Consider the following 14,600-nt stretch of genomic DNA (forward strand, 5'->3'; position numbering starts at 1 on the left):
TCAGAGGATCGTAGTCTAATTAAGAAAGATTACAAATAAATTTTCACAGGACGAGGGTGATAGGTAACAGGTAACAAGTGATACAAAGACAATAGCTTATAGATGGGATCATTATTTATTCGGTGCCGAAAACACTATTTTTTTTAAAAACGAGAATGAGCAGCCATTGTGGACTCGTTAGAGGATAGAGGGCCAGTCAAAATGACCAGGGAAGATAGATAAAATTACAGAACTTATAATTCTCTCAGGAAGAAACTCAATATAGCCTTGTCAGGCTGTTACTTTTTCTAACTGGTCATTTATAGGTTATTAAAATTTAATATAACAGATTACGGTTGTTATGGTGTCGCTAAAAGAACTAAAACTAATCTCTTAAACCTTACAGGGGACAATGAAAAATGAAATACTGAATCAAATAGCATACAAAAATCTTAGAGCTTATAAGGAGGTTAGCACAGTCAATCAAACGCCTACTCACCCTTACTGGGCATCCGGGTTCTAGCATCTTTATGCCTCTCCTATCTATCGTTTCAAGCTTTTTCTAACGTTTCGTATTTTTAAGGTATTATTTCTATTGTGGACTCTTTAAAATAGATGAATTTGGTTCAAGCACTTACGAAATTCCCTTTCTAAAAATAAAAATAAAATAAAATTGCCCAAACACCATGGCCCATTGGAAACCAACGCAGATATTAGACTGAGCACCGAAACCCAAATTCATAACTCCTGAACTAGTTTGAGCGAATTCCACCCAAACGTTCTACTAAGAAACTTTTGTTTTTGACAAGCCTTCTGTGGTCTTTGAATTTTAGAGGCTACGTTTTGCAGTCCTTAGATATGACCGAAAGAAAGTAAGGGATTCATTTGTTTTATAAAAACAAATATTTAAAAACTGAGTGATTTATAGGAACTTTAGCGATGGTAGAATTTTAGAAATAAATAATATACTAACAGTCTAAACAAAGTTTCCAAATAAGGAAATCATTTTCCATCCAGTGTTGTATATACCGATAGTCAGGGCCAATTTGGACGTAATAACCCCACATTTACCTTCTCATGGACAATTTAGGTCGATGTTTGGCACCTAACGTGTTGCTGAAGAGAATGAAACATATATATGAAACATTTATATACTTTATGAAACACGCAGTTTATGTCTAAACGAAGTTTCCAAATAAGAAAATCATTGTCCATCCAGTGTTGTATATGTCAACTGTCATGGTTAAGTTGGACGTGGCAGCACTACGTATAGATCCTTACAAACAATTTAGGTGAACCTTTGGTACCTCAACTGTTGCTGAAGTAATATCAATCTCAGCCACCGGATTGCGCTGCTGCAAATTAAAAAAAAAATCATAAAGCAATTTTTTACAACCAAGCTTGCTAGCAATGACGAAAACTAAAACATACCCTTCTGAAGCCAATCTGTCCTTGTTTGTGGAAACTCTCTTGCAGAATTTTTATTCTGAAATGGTATGAATAATTGTTTTTTGAAAAAGCTTTTTTGACATCCAGTGCATATTTTACTAACTACAAAAAAAGTTTAAACATGAATGTGAAAAAAAAAGAAAATAGAAAAAAGAAAAAGTATTCAGGATAAGTACTGAGAAAATTAAGATGTGATCTTACAGTTCTAGATTTCACGTTTTATCAAAAATTAGCTTGAACAAAGGCTCTAGTGGAGCCTCCTAAACCTACTTGTTCCCGTATGTCGACATTCGGATCCAATCGAGGTAACCAAAACTAATTGACTCGGGAGTTTCCTGCTTTCTCGTTTTAATTAAGTATCATTATAATTGGCAGTTTAATTACTATTGCAAGCTTTTTTACATAATTTTATAAGTGAAACTTGATCTTATTTAAAAAGTCAGTTTGTGAAACTGACTTATTTTGCAAAACTGTCAAAACTTATAGTATCACTGCAATTTTCATTACCTGAAGCGTCTTCTTCATCTTACTGTTTCAGTCTTCCTTTACTATACTTTAGAAGACAATATGCAGATACATGGCTTGTCGCATGAAATTATAATAGCTCTATCGCAGGCTCAACCAGAAGGCACATGCCTTTTTTTTATTAGTTTTTTTTTATTTCTATCAAGCTTCTAGTCATACTGCCTGAAGGAGACATAAATGCGACCAACACTATAATGAAAATCCATTTGAATGTCAATGGCCCAGGACTTTTAACTAAAAACAAAACAAAAAAGAATAGCAGAGAAACTTTTGTGGTTTGTATTTGTGACAGAATCGTACCCATTGCCCAAAAGTCTCATAGCTAAGAAATTCTGCTAGTTTTCAACGGCAGACATAGAACATGAGTCAGAGGATACATGGCATGACAAGCACCTTGGGTTATATGCACAGGTCACATGTTTGCGGGTACTCTCCGACTGCTGCACCTATTTGGGTGGTTTTAACCATGGGGACCCTATGGTCCACATGGACCTATTTGCATTTCAAGACAGTTCAAAAAGTGGACATTTTATCTGTTTCATCATTTTATAGATAAAGCACCAACATAATACATTCCGTGACTTGAAGGGTCATGGTCCAAAAGTTCGTTGTAATATAAAACGGCTCATCAGCTTTTGTTTCAGTATTGCTAAAGTTTTGCTTAATCCCTTCCAGAGCATTGAGGTCAAGATAATAAGAAGGAAAAATCCACGGTTAGAACAGAGAGTTGTGTCTTGAGAGCAGGAAAATCCCTTCCACCATACACAAGAATAGCACTCTGCTTATTAGAATTCTATGAGTTGAAAAACACTGAGCAGCGTAGACAGTCAAGTGGATGTGGACACTGTGCAAAACTATTCTCTGCTTGTTTCAAATTTTGTATTGAAAAATGCATCTTTTTGATTGGCAGCAACTGATATACTGCTATCCATGCCGTCCAAATTGCTTTAGTGCAGCTTTGAAGACTTTACAAGGTCTCTCTTGACACCAGAAATTTTCTACCTAGAAAAGCTAATTAGTCAATATCATATGTTATAATCTTTTTTTTTTATTTTACTTGATAAACTTTCATACACTAATGACGCAGCATTCGTCCAATGCCACTACTTTAGAAGCAGTGTTTTTTCAATTTTCTACAAAACACTTTAGAGGCTGAACAAATTTTTTTTCGTAAGAATTTTAACTATACCAAAAAAGAAATGCGTCTTTTTCCATGATAAGTATTATGAATATCATACAAACTCTCCCAGACCTCAATCTAGAATGTTAGCAAAACAAAGAGTTAAAAAACCAAATTATTTATTTACATCTAATAGATTCTTCAGATATATGCAAAAATATTCCAAATCAACATAACCGGTAAATTTCACCGAAATAGAAAACAAAACATAAAACAAAAGTAAGAACAACTTGAGAATAGTTCTCATACAAAACAAATTTGCTCGCATCACAATTACAATTTATAGTAATATCAAAGTCTCTTAACGATAAACATAACACTATATCGAACTTTAAAACAAAACTAGGAGAAATGACATTAACATTGCACTGAATAATATATTGCACTCACATTTCAATTGACTAGAATATGCATGTTTCTTAAAAGTTAATTCAACCAAATTGGCAGAGTTGCATAAACTGTCCAGAACTAAAACACTTCAATTATGAATATAATGTATATGGGCAATACCCTTGATCATGGTATGTGACGGGATTGAAACTTTTGATTAGGAAACAACATAATCACAGCAATTCTGAGATAACTATTCTTATCTTATACTTATGTACAATAATTAACTTTAATTAACACTATCAACCATGGAATTAGATCTATGTAATTTGTCTTTAAGGTAATAAAGGACCCCCCACAAAAAATATCTCTGCCCTAATTCATCTTTAAAATATGTGATTTTATAATATTTTTCTTTCAATAGTTTAAAAGTTATAAATGTTTAAGACAGTATGATATACCTATCAGTGTTACTACATTGAGGCGCAAAATTAAATAACCCCAACTAATTAGTTAAATTTGTCACCTTTTTTGTTACTAAAAGCTCAAATATTAACAATCTGTCATTTATAATAAAACACTGAACTGGTAAATGAAAGCTATTCCTTGTTAAGCTATTTGGTGTCATATATTTACCTTATTTTGTTGAATTTCCGCAAAGTTATCTTTTTTGATTTGGTACCCAATATAACCAAAAAACGGCATAACTGCAAATAGAGGCTTTTTCTAATTAAAAGTCAATTTTTTGGTTGTCTCAGCTTTTTAAGGTATATTTAAGATATATTATGGTTAAGTAGGATTTGAAATAACCAAATCAAATAATAAGTTTTGTTTTCACTGTCCATGGTAGCCTAGCCTACTTTAAATATTCTGCCGCAACTTATTTTCTTGTGACAATCTACAGTGATCACACGACTAAGAGTTGCAAGAGCTATGTGAAGCTCAAGACAAAGCTTGTTGTGGTGTATAGAGATTTATCAAATAATTTTATTTCTGAACATCCTAACCGCTTGTTTTATAATTTTTCCAGTCTACGATTGACGTATATTTTATTGTCTACTAAATCTGTTTCAGAAACAAGCCTGATTCTGGCTCAGCATTAAACCCAATCTACACCTTTAGCCGCTCTAACCTTATTTAAATTAGATTTTATGATCGAAAAAAAAAGTGCATCTTAGGGTTGTTGTTTAAGCATCCTGTATGCCAAATACATTTTTTCTTATACAAACTCAAAACAAACAAACAAAGATAAACCATCCAAAATGTGCAACAAACATGCATAACTACAAAGATTATCCGGAATTGAGTTGCTCACATTTGACAACCTATATTGCTTCTTTGGCAAATAAGATGTTCTTGGACTTGCATTTCAATCAAATTCTTAAAAATAGAAATGGACGTACAAGCAAAACCGGTAATTTTTTCGATTTTTGAAGTCCTTTAATAAATCTATTGCAAAAAAGTAATCATATATGTTTTATTAGTTTAGAGTTGTTATGTTTGCCATAAGGCTCATAGTTTGATTCACGGTTTAAGCAGATTAGCCGAATCGGACGTTTTCTGAAATAGAAAACTTCGTATTGTCTTCAAATAACCTTTTCAGAAATAAAGTTCTTTTGTTTCCAACAAATTAATCAGCTACTTTTAAGATGTTAACTTTCAATTTTACTACTTCCTAATTGCTTTTAACTAACGCTTTTAGTTTTTAGTAGGACTAGCTTCTGTTCAGGAATAACTTCTAATGATTTTGGAATGGTATAGAATTGGCTTCTTCCAAAACTAGAATTTTCTACATCAGCCTAACTTTCTTACATAAGGCTTCAGTGTAAACGGTGAAAATTCTCAGAAGAACCTTCTTAATCTACTTTTCGTCAAAGAAAGCAAATTCACCCTAAACCTAATCCTATATTTTCACTAAGTGATTCAGATTTAGTGTCTAGTACGCTGGTGAGCCATGAGCCTTAAGCTCTGTGAATACTTCTGTAAAAAATGCGGGCTCTGCATTGAGTCTCAACATGTCAGATGAAAGTAAATTTATCGCCTTGATGCACCTTCCCCAGAACTTCGATCTATCAGTATCAACTAAAAAGGGTTTTAAAGGGTATGAGATTTCATTTCCCATGTATGAATACGACAGGTAGAGACAAGTCAATACTATTGCTTGGAGCTCTGTTTCCGTTTCTATCGTTTCAGCAACAAGTTCACGAACTAGGAGATACACAAAGACGACGTTGGCAGGATTAACAAATGCGATGTCCTAAAATAGAAATAATTAGGATTAGTTTCTACATAAAGAACTAAAGATTCTAAATTTCACTATCATCCTTAATCATAGGCCTCAAACATTAGCATCAATAAAAAATTCTAAGAAAGAGTGAGGGAGAATTGCCTAAAACGATTTTGCTCACTTGTGAAAATAGTATATATATATATATATATATATATATATATATATATATATATATATATATATATATATATATATATATATATATATATATATATATATATATATATATATATATATATATATATATATATATATATATATATATATATATATATATATATATATATATATATATATATATATATATATACCTAATAATATATATAAAAGATTTTCTGGGCACAAGACAACAGTTAATAAAGAAAAAAACTAATAACTATCTAGTTCAACATTGTAATAATGGTATGTGTTCCATATCAGATATAACTGTCACAATTTTAGAAAATTTAGAGTTAGAAAATTTAAATAAAGAAGATAAGAATAATAGACTACGTAAACAGGAGGATTTCTGGATCCATACTCTTGGTACAGCTTATCCTTTTGGGCTAAATGATCGTGTAGCAAAATATGGTGACATGTCTTATGTTGTTGTTAAATGTATTGATGGTTTTATTGACTATCCTTTTACTTGTCCTACTAAATGTAAAAAACGATCGAGAGGACATAGGAAAAATAATAGAAAAAATGAATTAGATTTATATATACTTTCTATAGATGTATGCCAGCTACTTGATCTAGGGGTATACTTTCTGTAATAAAATGTCTAAATAATTTATCCAAGAGAATTTAATCAAACTTTTCTGGATCGTTAAGAATAATACAGCTCTTGAATATCATTTTGAAGTTCGTAGGCTTGACTCTTTAACAAGGCCCCTCCTGCGATGCGATGCAATTTGCATTCTAACTAAAACGAAATTTATTTCAAAAAAGAAAAAGTTTGATAAGATTGGTAATAAGGACAACAGATTATATTTACCCATTAATTTTACTTGTAAGCAGATTGAAGATATTAATTTATCGGAAATTTTAAATCAGCGGGATGTGAAACAGGCCCTTCCTAGTAATTTCAATTATAATGATAGTCCAGTTTTAACTTATAAATTTTCAAAAACTACTGGACAAGTGATTTTTAACTATAATTTAATACTTAAAAGATTAGATAGTGATATAAATTGGAAACCGGTTTGTAACTGTAAGCAGCTTGGCCCATTTGTAAATCCTACTTACAAACATGTCATAACAGAGGACTTGTCAATAATAAAATAAGTAGATCTTCAAATTATAATGAATAAAGGGGTTAATTTCCGTCTTTCTCATCATCTGAAACCATCGAGTGTTCTTGATAGCTTGGAAAATGATTTTGATTTATTTATTGATAAGTGGTGTAAGAAAGAGAATAAAAATAAAAAGAGTTTTCAAAGTTGGAAGAATTTAATTATTAGTAGAATACGAAATAAAATATATTCTAACTTAAAAAATAGTAACACTAAATCATTATTTTATAATGCTAAGATAAAACAAGCAATTACTAACCTACAGAATGAAGTTGTAATTGTGCCGGCGGATAAAGCTAACAACAATTTTGCCATAATTTGTCAGAAGCTGTATTGTGATATCAAACAGTTCGTGGTAACGAACTGTAGTAAGGAGCGACCCGGCTCAATAGTAACCAAAACTCTAAAAAATGGAATTTTGATACCAATAGCTACATCAAAAGAATCGCATTTTAATGCTGGTTTTAAATATATAAGCTTCATAAAGTTTATTCTTACCCATACAAAGTTACGAGCCTGAGAAAATTTGCGTTATTTTAGAAAATAGTTGGAAACACCCCCTAAAATTCATAGAATCTTAACGAAAATCACACCATCAGATTCAACGTATCAGAGAACCCTACTGTAGAAGTTTCGAGCTCCTATCTACAAAAATGTGGAATTTTGCATTTTTTGCCAGAAGGCAGATCACGGATGCGTGTTTATTTGTTTTTTTGTTTTTTGTTGTTTTTTTTTCCCAGGGGTGATCGTATCGACCCAGTTGTCCTAGAATGTTGCAAGAGGGCTCATTCTAACGGAAATGAAAAGTTCTAGTGCCCTTTTTAAGTGACCAAAAAAATTGGAGGGCACCTAGGCCCCCTCCCACGCTAATTATTTTTCCAAAGTCAACGGATCAAAATTCTAAGATAGCCATTTTATTCAGCGTAGTCGAAAAACCTTATAACTATGTCTTTGGGGACGACTTACTCCCCCACAGTCCCCGTGGGAGGGGCAACAAGTTACAAACTTTGACCTGTGCTTACATATAGTAATGGTTATTGGGAAGTATACAGGCGTTTTCAGGAGGATTTTTTTGGTTTTTGGGAGGGGTTGAGAAGAGGGGGATATTCTGGGGGAACTTTCCTTCGAGAATTTGTAATGGGAGAAGAAAATTTCCATGAAGGGAGAGCAGGATTTACTAGCATTATTTAAAAAAAAAGAACAATTAAAAAATAAAAGTGAAAAAGCTTTTTCAGCTGGAAGTAAGGAACAGCAATAAAACTTAAAACAAACAGAAATTATTACCCATATGAGGGGCTCATCTCCTTCTAATACCTCGCTCTTTACACTAAAGTATTTTCGGTAATTTCAACTACTTATTCTACGGCTTTTGTGATTCAGGGGGTCATTCTTAATCAATTGGGATAAAATTTAAGCTTTAGTGTAAAGAGCGAGGTACTGACGATGGGGCGAATCCCCTCATATATGTATTAAAAACATGAGAATACAAAAGTTCTTTACGTAAGCTAATTTATAAGTTACTTAAATCTTTTACCAATAAAAAGATTCGTAAAAAATTAAAAGTTCTAGTTGCCTTTTTAATTAACCAAAAAATCGGGGGGCAACTAGGCTTCGTCCCCCGCTCTTTTTTCTCAAAATGATTCGATCAAAATTATGAAAAAGCCATTGAGCCAAAAAAAAATATGCAAATTTCGTTTTGATTATTCCACTGCGGAGAGCCAAAATCAAAACATGCATTGATTCAAAAACGTTCAGAAATTAAATAAAAAAAACAAGTTTTTTCAACTGAAAGTAAGGAGTGACATCAAAACTTAAAACGCACAGAAATTACTTCGTATATGAAAGAGGCTGCTTCCTCATCAACGCCCTGCTCTTTACGCTAAAGTTTTTTACTGTTTTAGAAAGAAGAATTGAGAGAAAGAGTCAAACTTTAGCGTAAAGAGCGAGGCGTAGATGAGGAAGCAGCCTCTTTCATATACGAAGTAATTTCTGTGCGTTTTAAGTTTTGATGTCACTCCTTACTTTCAGTTGAAAAAACTTGTTTTTTTTTATTTAATTTTAAAAAGGGAGTTATGCACAACTAATGTTTACGAAAATGTAAATTTAGAGGATAAGAATTTAATTGAAAAGACTGAAGAAATACTTTTAACAAAATTTAATATTATAATAAATGACAATGATAAAAAGTTCCCTTTCCTGTATTGGACTGTAAAATTTCATAAAAATCCCCCTAAACCACGGTTTATTGCTGGAGCAGTTAAATGTCCAACCCGCATTGCTGCTACTTACCTCTATTTAATTTTAAAGAAATTATAAATAAACTTTATACCTATTGTTCCGGTATTAAAAATTTTTCGAATTTCAATCCATATTGGAGTGTTAATAATTCACTGCAGGTGATAGATTCTTTAACAATGGTTTCAGCTAAAAGAATTGAGTCTTTCGATTTTGCGACAATGTATACCTAATTTATCACTTAATGTAGTGTTAGATAATTTAAAAACGGTTATCAATAAATCAGTATCTAGTAAGAGGTTCTTAAAAATAGACACTTATGATAAAAAAGCTATATGGACAAACTGCTTTAAGACTAAAGTTAACTTGAGATGTTACAGCTTGGATATGATTTTTGATTTATTAGAATTTGTTTTATATAATACTTATATAAGATTTAATGGTAATTTGTACAAGCAAATCGGCGGAAGTCCCATGGGGGGGGGGGGGGAATGCCAGCCCATTTATAGCTGACTTGTTTTTAAGTCAACTAGAATATAATTATATGATGGATAAGAATAATCCAAATAATTTAAAACATGATTTGTCAAATAATAAAAGATATTTATATGATATTTTCGTTTTAGATTGTAAGAAATTCATCAGAGCTTACTCTTGAACCTAGTCATGGCGCTGGTCTAGAAGATCATTTCTTAGATTTAAATATCAATATTTCTGATAACAATAAATTAAGTTTTAAAATAAATAATAAAACGGATGATTTCGATTTTGAAGTGATTAATTTCCCATTCCCTGAAAGTAATATACACTCAAATATCACATACTCGGCGTTTTTCTCACAGTTACTTCGATACGCAAGGCTTTGTAGTAATTATATTGATTTTATAAATAGATGTAAAATCTTAAGCCAAAAATTGATTTTAAGAGGTTTTTCTGCAATAAATTAACTTGGCAACTTAAAAAAATTAGTTTTCATTATAACGAGCTTTTAAATAAATACCAAAATAATTATCTGGAAATACGTAGATAAATTTTTGGTTAATTTTGTAGGTTCGCAAAAACTTCCTTCCACCAGACTAATGGCTAATGATGAGAGCAGAGTATAGTTCTTAGTACTCGTCCACTTTCTGCCTTATTTGGGATTTTGTCTTTTAAAACTCAGGCAGTAAATGAACACCCAAAATGTCAGTCTTCATTTAACTTCTTTAGAGGAAACATAAGGATCACCACCTAAGCCCGTAGGTAATCCACCGGTTACCATCCATGTTCCCTTATAATTGTGTCTTTTTAGCATAGCTAGTTTGTCGTTATTGTATAGTCTCCCATTTAGACTAATCGAAATAATAGTTACTATTCTTGAAACAGTCCCAACTGTTGATTCTTCCTCACTTGACAGATTTTTTTTTAATGCATTGTTTTTTGCTACTATGGGCTAAGGTTTCTTATTTATTTGATTACCTCTTAGGGGGCTACGATAATAAACTTGGTTTATCTGAACCTGGGCCATAAACAACATTAAACAAACAATGTCGTCCACAAAAGAATTCTGAATGCCTTTTCGGATTCTGTGTAAAATAAAGAAATAAAATAGCATTTTTCAAAAAGAGACTTGGGTTATAGGCTGTATCCAGGTGCTCAGGGAGCGTTTCATTTATATCCTCACAAAGCGTAGAATTCCATTTTGACAACCATTGAATGAACCTGGCTCCTTGGGATCATAAATAGTATCACATCGGTTTCTTCCGTTCTATAGATAATCTTTCATTCCTATATTTCCTTCTTAGATAATTCGGAATTCATTAATCGGAAAAAAGATTGAGAGGGAAATGCATGCCTGAGAGATTGCCATTTGACGAAAGGTTTGCACTCAAGCAAAAGAGATTGTGTTTCCTAATTGATATTTTCCAAGGGCTCAAGGCCCCAAATGGATACATCAGAAACGGAGATTGGTTTTATAATGAGGAAAAGGAAAAAGTAAAAAGTAATTTCGCAGAAAGCAAAGCAGACTGAACAAACACTATATCTCTTCAAACTATATGAAGAATCTCATTGGGTCATATGTGCTCAAACCGTCTTGTCAAACAGTTTGTGGTAACGAACTGCAATTAAAGAGTGACTTGGCTCAATAGTAACTGAAACTCTAAAAAACAAAATTTAGGTATCAGTAGATGCAACAAAACAATTAGCTTATTATACAGATTACAAATATATAACATTTGTCAAGGTTAGTTCAACTCATTAAGAGACAGGAGCCTGACAAAAATTTTCTGAGTATAGAAAAAGTGGGTAAACATCCGTAAAAGTTAAGGAATCTTAATGAAAATCGCAGTGTCAGATTCAACGTGTCAGAGAACCCTACTGTAGAAGTTCCAACCTCCTATATAGAAAAATGGGGACTTCCGCATTTCCAGAAGAAAGATCGCGGATGCGTGTGTATTTAATTTTTCTGCAGGCATCATTGTATCGAAATATTGGCCCTAGAAGACCTGGAGAGGGCAAATTTGAACACAAATTATAAGATCTAGTACCTTTTTTAAATGATCAAAAAAATGAAGGGCAATATCCTTTCGCGCGTCCTTTTTTCCCCGAAGATCTCCGATCAAAATCTTGAAATGACCATTTTGTTCAACATAGTTAAAAAATTCATTAACTTAGCCTTTAGGGTTAACATGACCCTCCTCCCCACAGCCCATGGGAGGGGTCTGTAAATTATGAATGTCGCCCATTGCTTGCGTATAATATTTGTTATGGCAAAGTATACAGACATTTTTTGGGTATGGAAATTTTTTACTCGGGGTGGGTTTCCATAGCAAGAATTTTCCGTTGGGAGGGAGGGGAACTTCCGGTGTGATTTTTCCTGGGGAAAGTTTGCACTGGGAGGATTTGACAGAATTTCTACACAAAATCCTTTTAATTTGTCTTACTTTCTCTTTGCCAAACCAATTTTGCATGTAGAGATGTTCAGGAAAATTAACCAGGGGCTATTTTCAGCGTGTTCGGATGACAGAGAAAATTTTCCACGGAAAGAAGGATTTCCGGAGTAGTTTGGAAAACTATTTGAAATTTAAGTCTGTTCAAATGAAAGTATGCTACGGAGAATTCTTTAGGCTAAGTCGTCCGCAAGAAATTTTAGAGGGGGGGGGGTATTTTAAGCGATAATGAAATTTTTCGGAAGGAATTCTATGGGGAAAGGTGGTGTATTTTACGTTGGAGTAAATTCTATGAAGGAGTTTCTCATGAGGGGAGGGAATTTTCATGGAGAATGAGCCAGATTTACCGGCATTATTTGGAAAATTATTGGAAATTCAATAAAAAAATAAGTTTTTTTAACTGAAATTATGGAGCAACATTAAAGCTCAGAATGAAGAAAAATTGTTCTGTGTATGAGGGGGTTGCCCCCTCCTCAATACTTAGCTCTTTACGCTAAATTTTGACTGTTTGGCCCAATTTTTAAGAACGGCTCCTGAAACCCAATTGATGTTCAGTTAAAATAGGAAGATTTTTTTTAAAGTGCTAAGAATTTTAGCGTAAAGAGCAGGGTATTGGGAAGGGGAGCAACCCCTTCATATGTGGAATAATTTTTGTTTGTTTTAATTTTTAATGTTGCTCCTTACTTTCAGTTCAAAAAACTTGTTGCTTTTTTCATTTAGTCGCGCTTAAAGGTCACATTTGACTTTTGAGACAAATTCTAAAAACCAATTACTAGGCTGTATTCAAAGGGAGGATTAGCACAGCAACGTGGTTTATATGGATCTTAGTATAATTATTGCTTTTCCTTTTATGACATCCCAAAAGACATAATCGCTGGACCTTTCAACTATGCTGAGCAAATGGCTTCTCAAAATTTTTATTGGGTGTGTTTAGGGAAATGATAGACGCGAGGACAAGGTTTTGTCTCCCTCCTATCTCTTTTGACTCTAAAAAAGGGCACTAGAACTTTCAGTTTTCAATCGAATGAGCTATTTTTGAAGTTTTTACGACAACTCCTTCTATACGAAGTGCGTTGGCCAGAATAAAAATGCTAGTAATAATAAACAATACCCTGAGCCCACTTCGCTCTTTACTTAGGCAGCGCTATTGCTGTATTTTCTTTTTGTGATTGAATTTGATCAAACTAATTGCATGATATACCTCCTAAATCTCAAGAAGTGAAGTTAGGTTAATCGTAATAAAATATATCGGAGTAAAATAAAAGTATAATACTTTAGAAACAAATCGAGGCTATATATTTGCGCATTAGGGGGGAGGGTAAAGTACAGCGGGTCTACATTCATAATGTGTTAGCTACAATTACTGATTTTATAAAGTAAGAATTGATTTCTGGCTTCACAATGTCCAAATACTTTAACCCAGCCCCCTCCCCCGTTATCTGAAAACATGTAGCCCAAATTACATATTCCACATCTATTCTGTCAATTCTCTTTGCCACTTCTTCCGCTAAGTTGAAAGAAAATAGCGAAAGGAACCGTTTTACAGTGCATCAATGCCTGAACAACTTGAGATGCAGGGGGTATATCATATAAATACCCTGATCAAATGTATATTTCTCTTTGAGAACGGCTTTACGATCACTTTTGGCAATTATCTCAGAGGTTTGAAAATGTCAGATACTAACTTGATATGTGCCACTGAAGCGGCAACCATTTTGTTGTGTAAAATTAAAAAGTAGAAATAGTAGGATTAGCAGTAACAGTAAACAAACAAATAGACACAAATAGTAGAATATAGAATTAGACAAAATAGAATAAAGGGATAAATCACAAAAGAAACATAATAGCAGTTAAAAATAGAATTAACTGGTAATAATAATGTACAGGAAATAAAAAAAGGAAAAGTCCGTTTGAATCAAATTCTTGAAACTCATTCTTTGAATGTTTTTTTTTTTTTTGAATAACGCTTGACGTAATTAAAAAAAAAACCTTCTATATGTGTATATACTTCTAAATACAACCCTAGGTGGCATACTAAGCTTGTCGATTTAGTGTGGGTAGAATTATTTTTTGTATTTTTTTATCAATATTTGGTTCATAACTTCATTAAAAAGGAAAGAGAAGAAAATTAAGTGTTTGGTCTAGGGGAGTATCCAGAAATTGGGGATACTAAAATTCCGTACTGACAATGACAATTAGCATACTCGGGAAGAATACTGAGCAGCAAAGTGAGTAATATATTTATCTTCTTGGTAGCAAATTAATCTTTCGGAATTCTCGGAGAATTTATCGTAGGGTAAATCCTTGACAAATCTAGGGCACAGAAGCCACCCTCTTTGTCAAACAGATCGTGGTAACAAATTGTAAGTAAGGAAAGACTCAGCCCAACATTAACTGAAACTCTAAGA

The 14,600-nt window shown here is 32.8% G+C and overlaps 1 protein-coding gene across 1 annotated transcript in view; it reads right to left on the bottom strand.

Annotated features, from left to right (window-relative positions):
- Window positions 1-3,235: 3,235 nt before the first annotated feature.
- Window positions 3,236-14,600, bottom strand: part of LOC136026408 (cyclin-dependent kinase 5 activator 1-like) — a 33,915-nt gene continuing 22,550 nt past the window's right edge. The window contains exon 2 of the mRNA XM_065702977.1: window positions 3,236-5,720. Coding sequence (XP_065559049.1) covers window positions 5,400-5,720 — 321 coding nt within the window. The 3' untranslated portion in view covers window positions 3,236-5,399. The remainder of the gene's footprint in view (window positions 5,721-14,600) is intronic.

This window comes from Artemia franciscana, chromosome 1, assembly GCF_032884065.1.
Source record: "Artemia franciscana chromosome 1, ASM3288406v1, whole genome shotgun sequence".
NCBI classification, from domain to species: Eukaryota; Metazoa; Arthropoda; class Branchiopoda; order Anostraca; family Artemiidae; genus Artemia; species Artemia franciscana.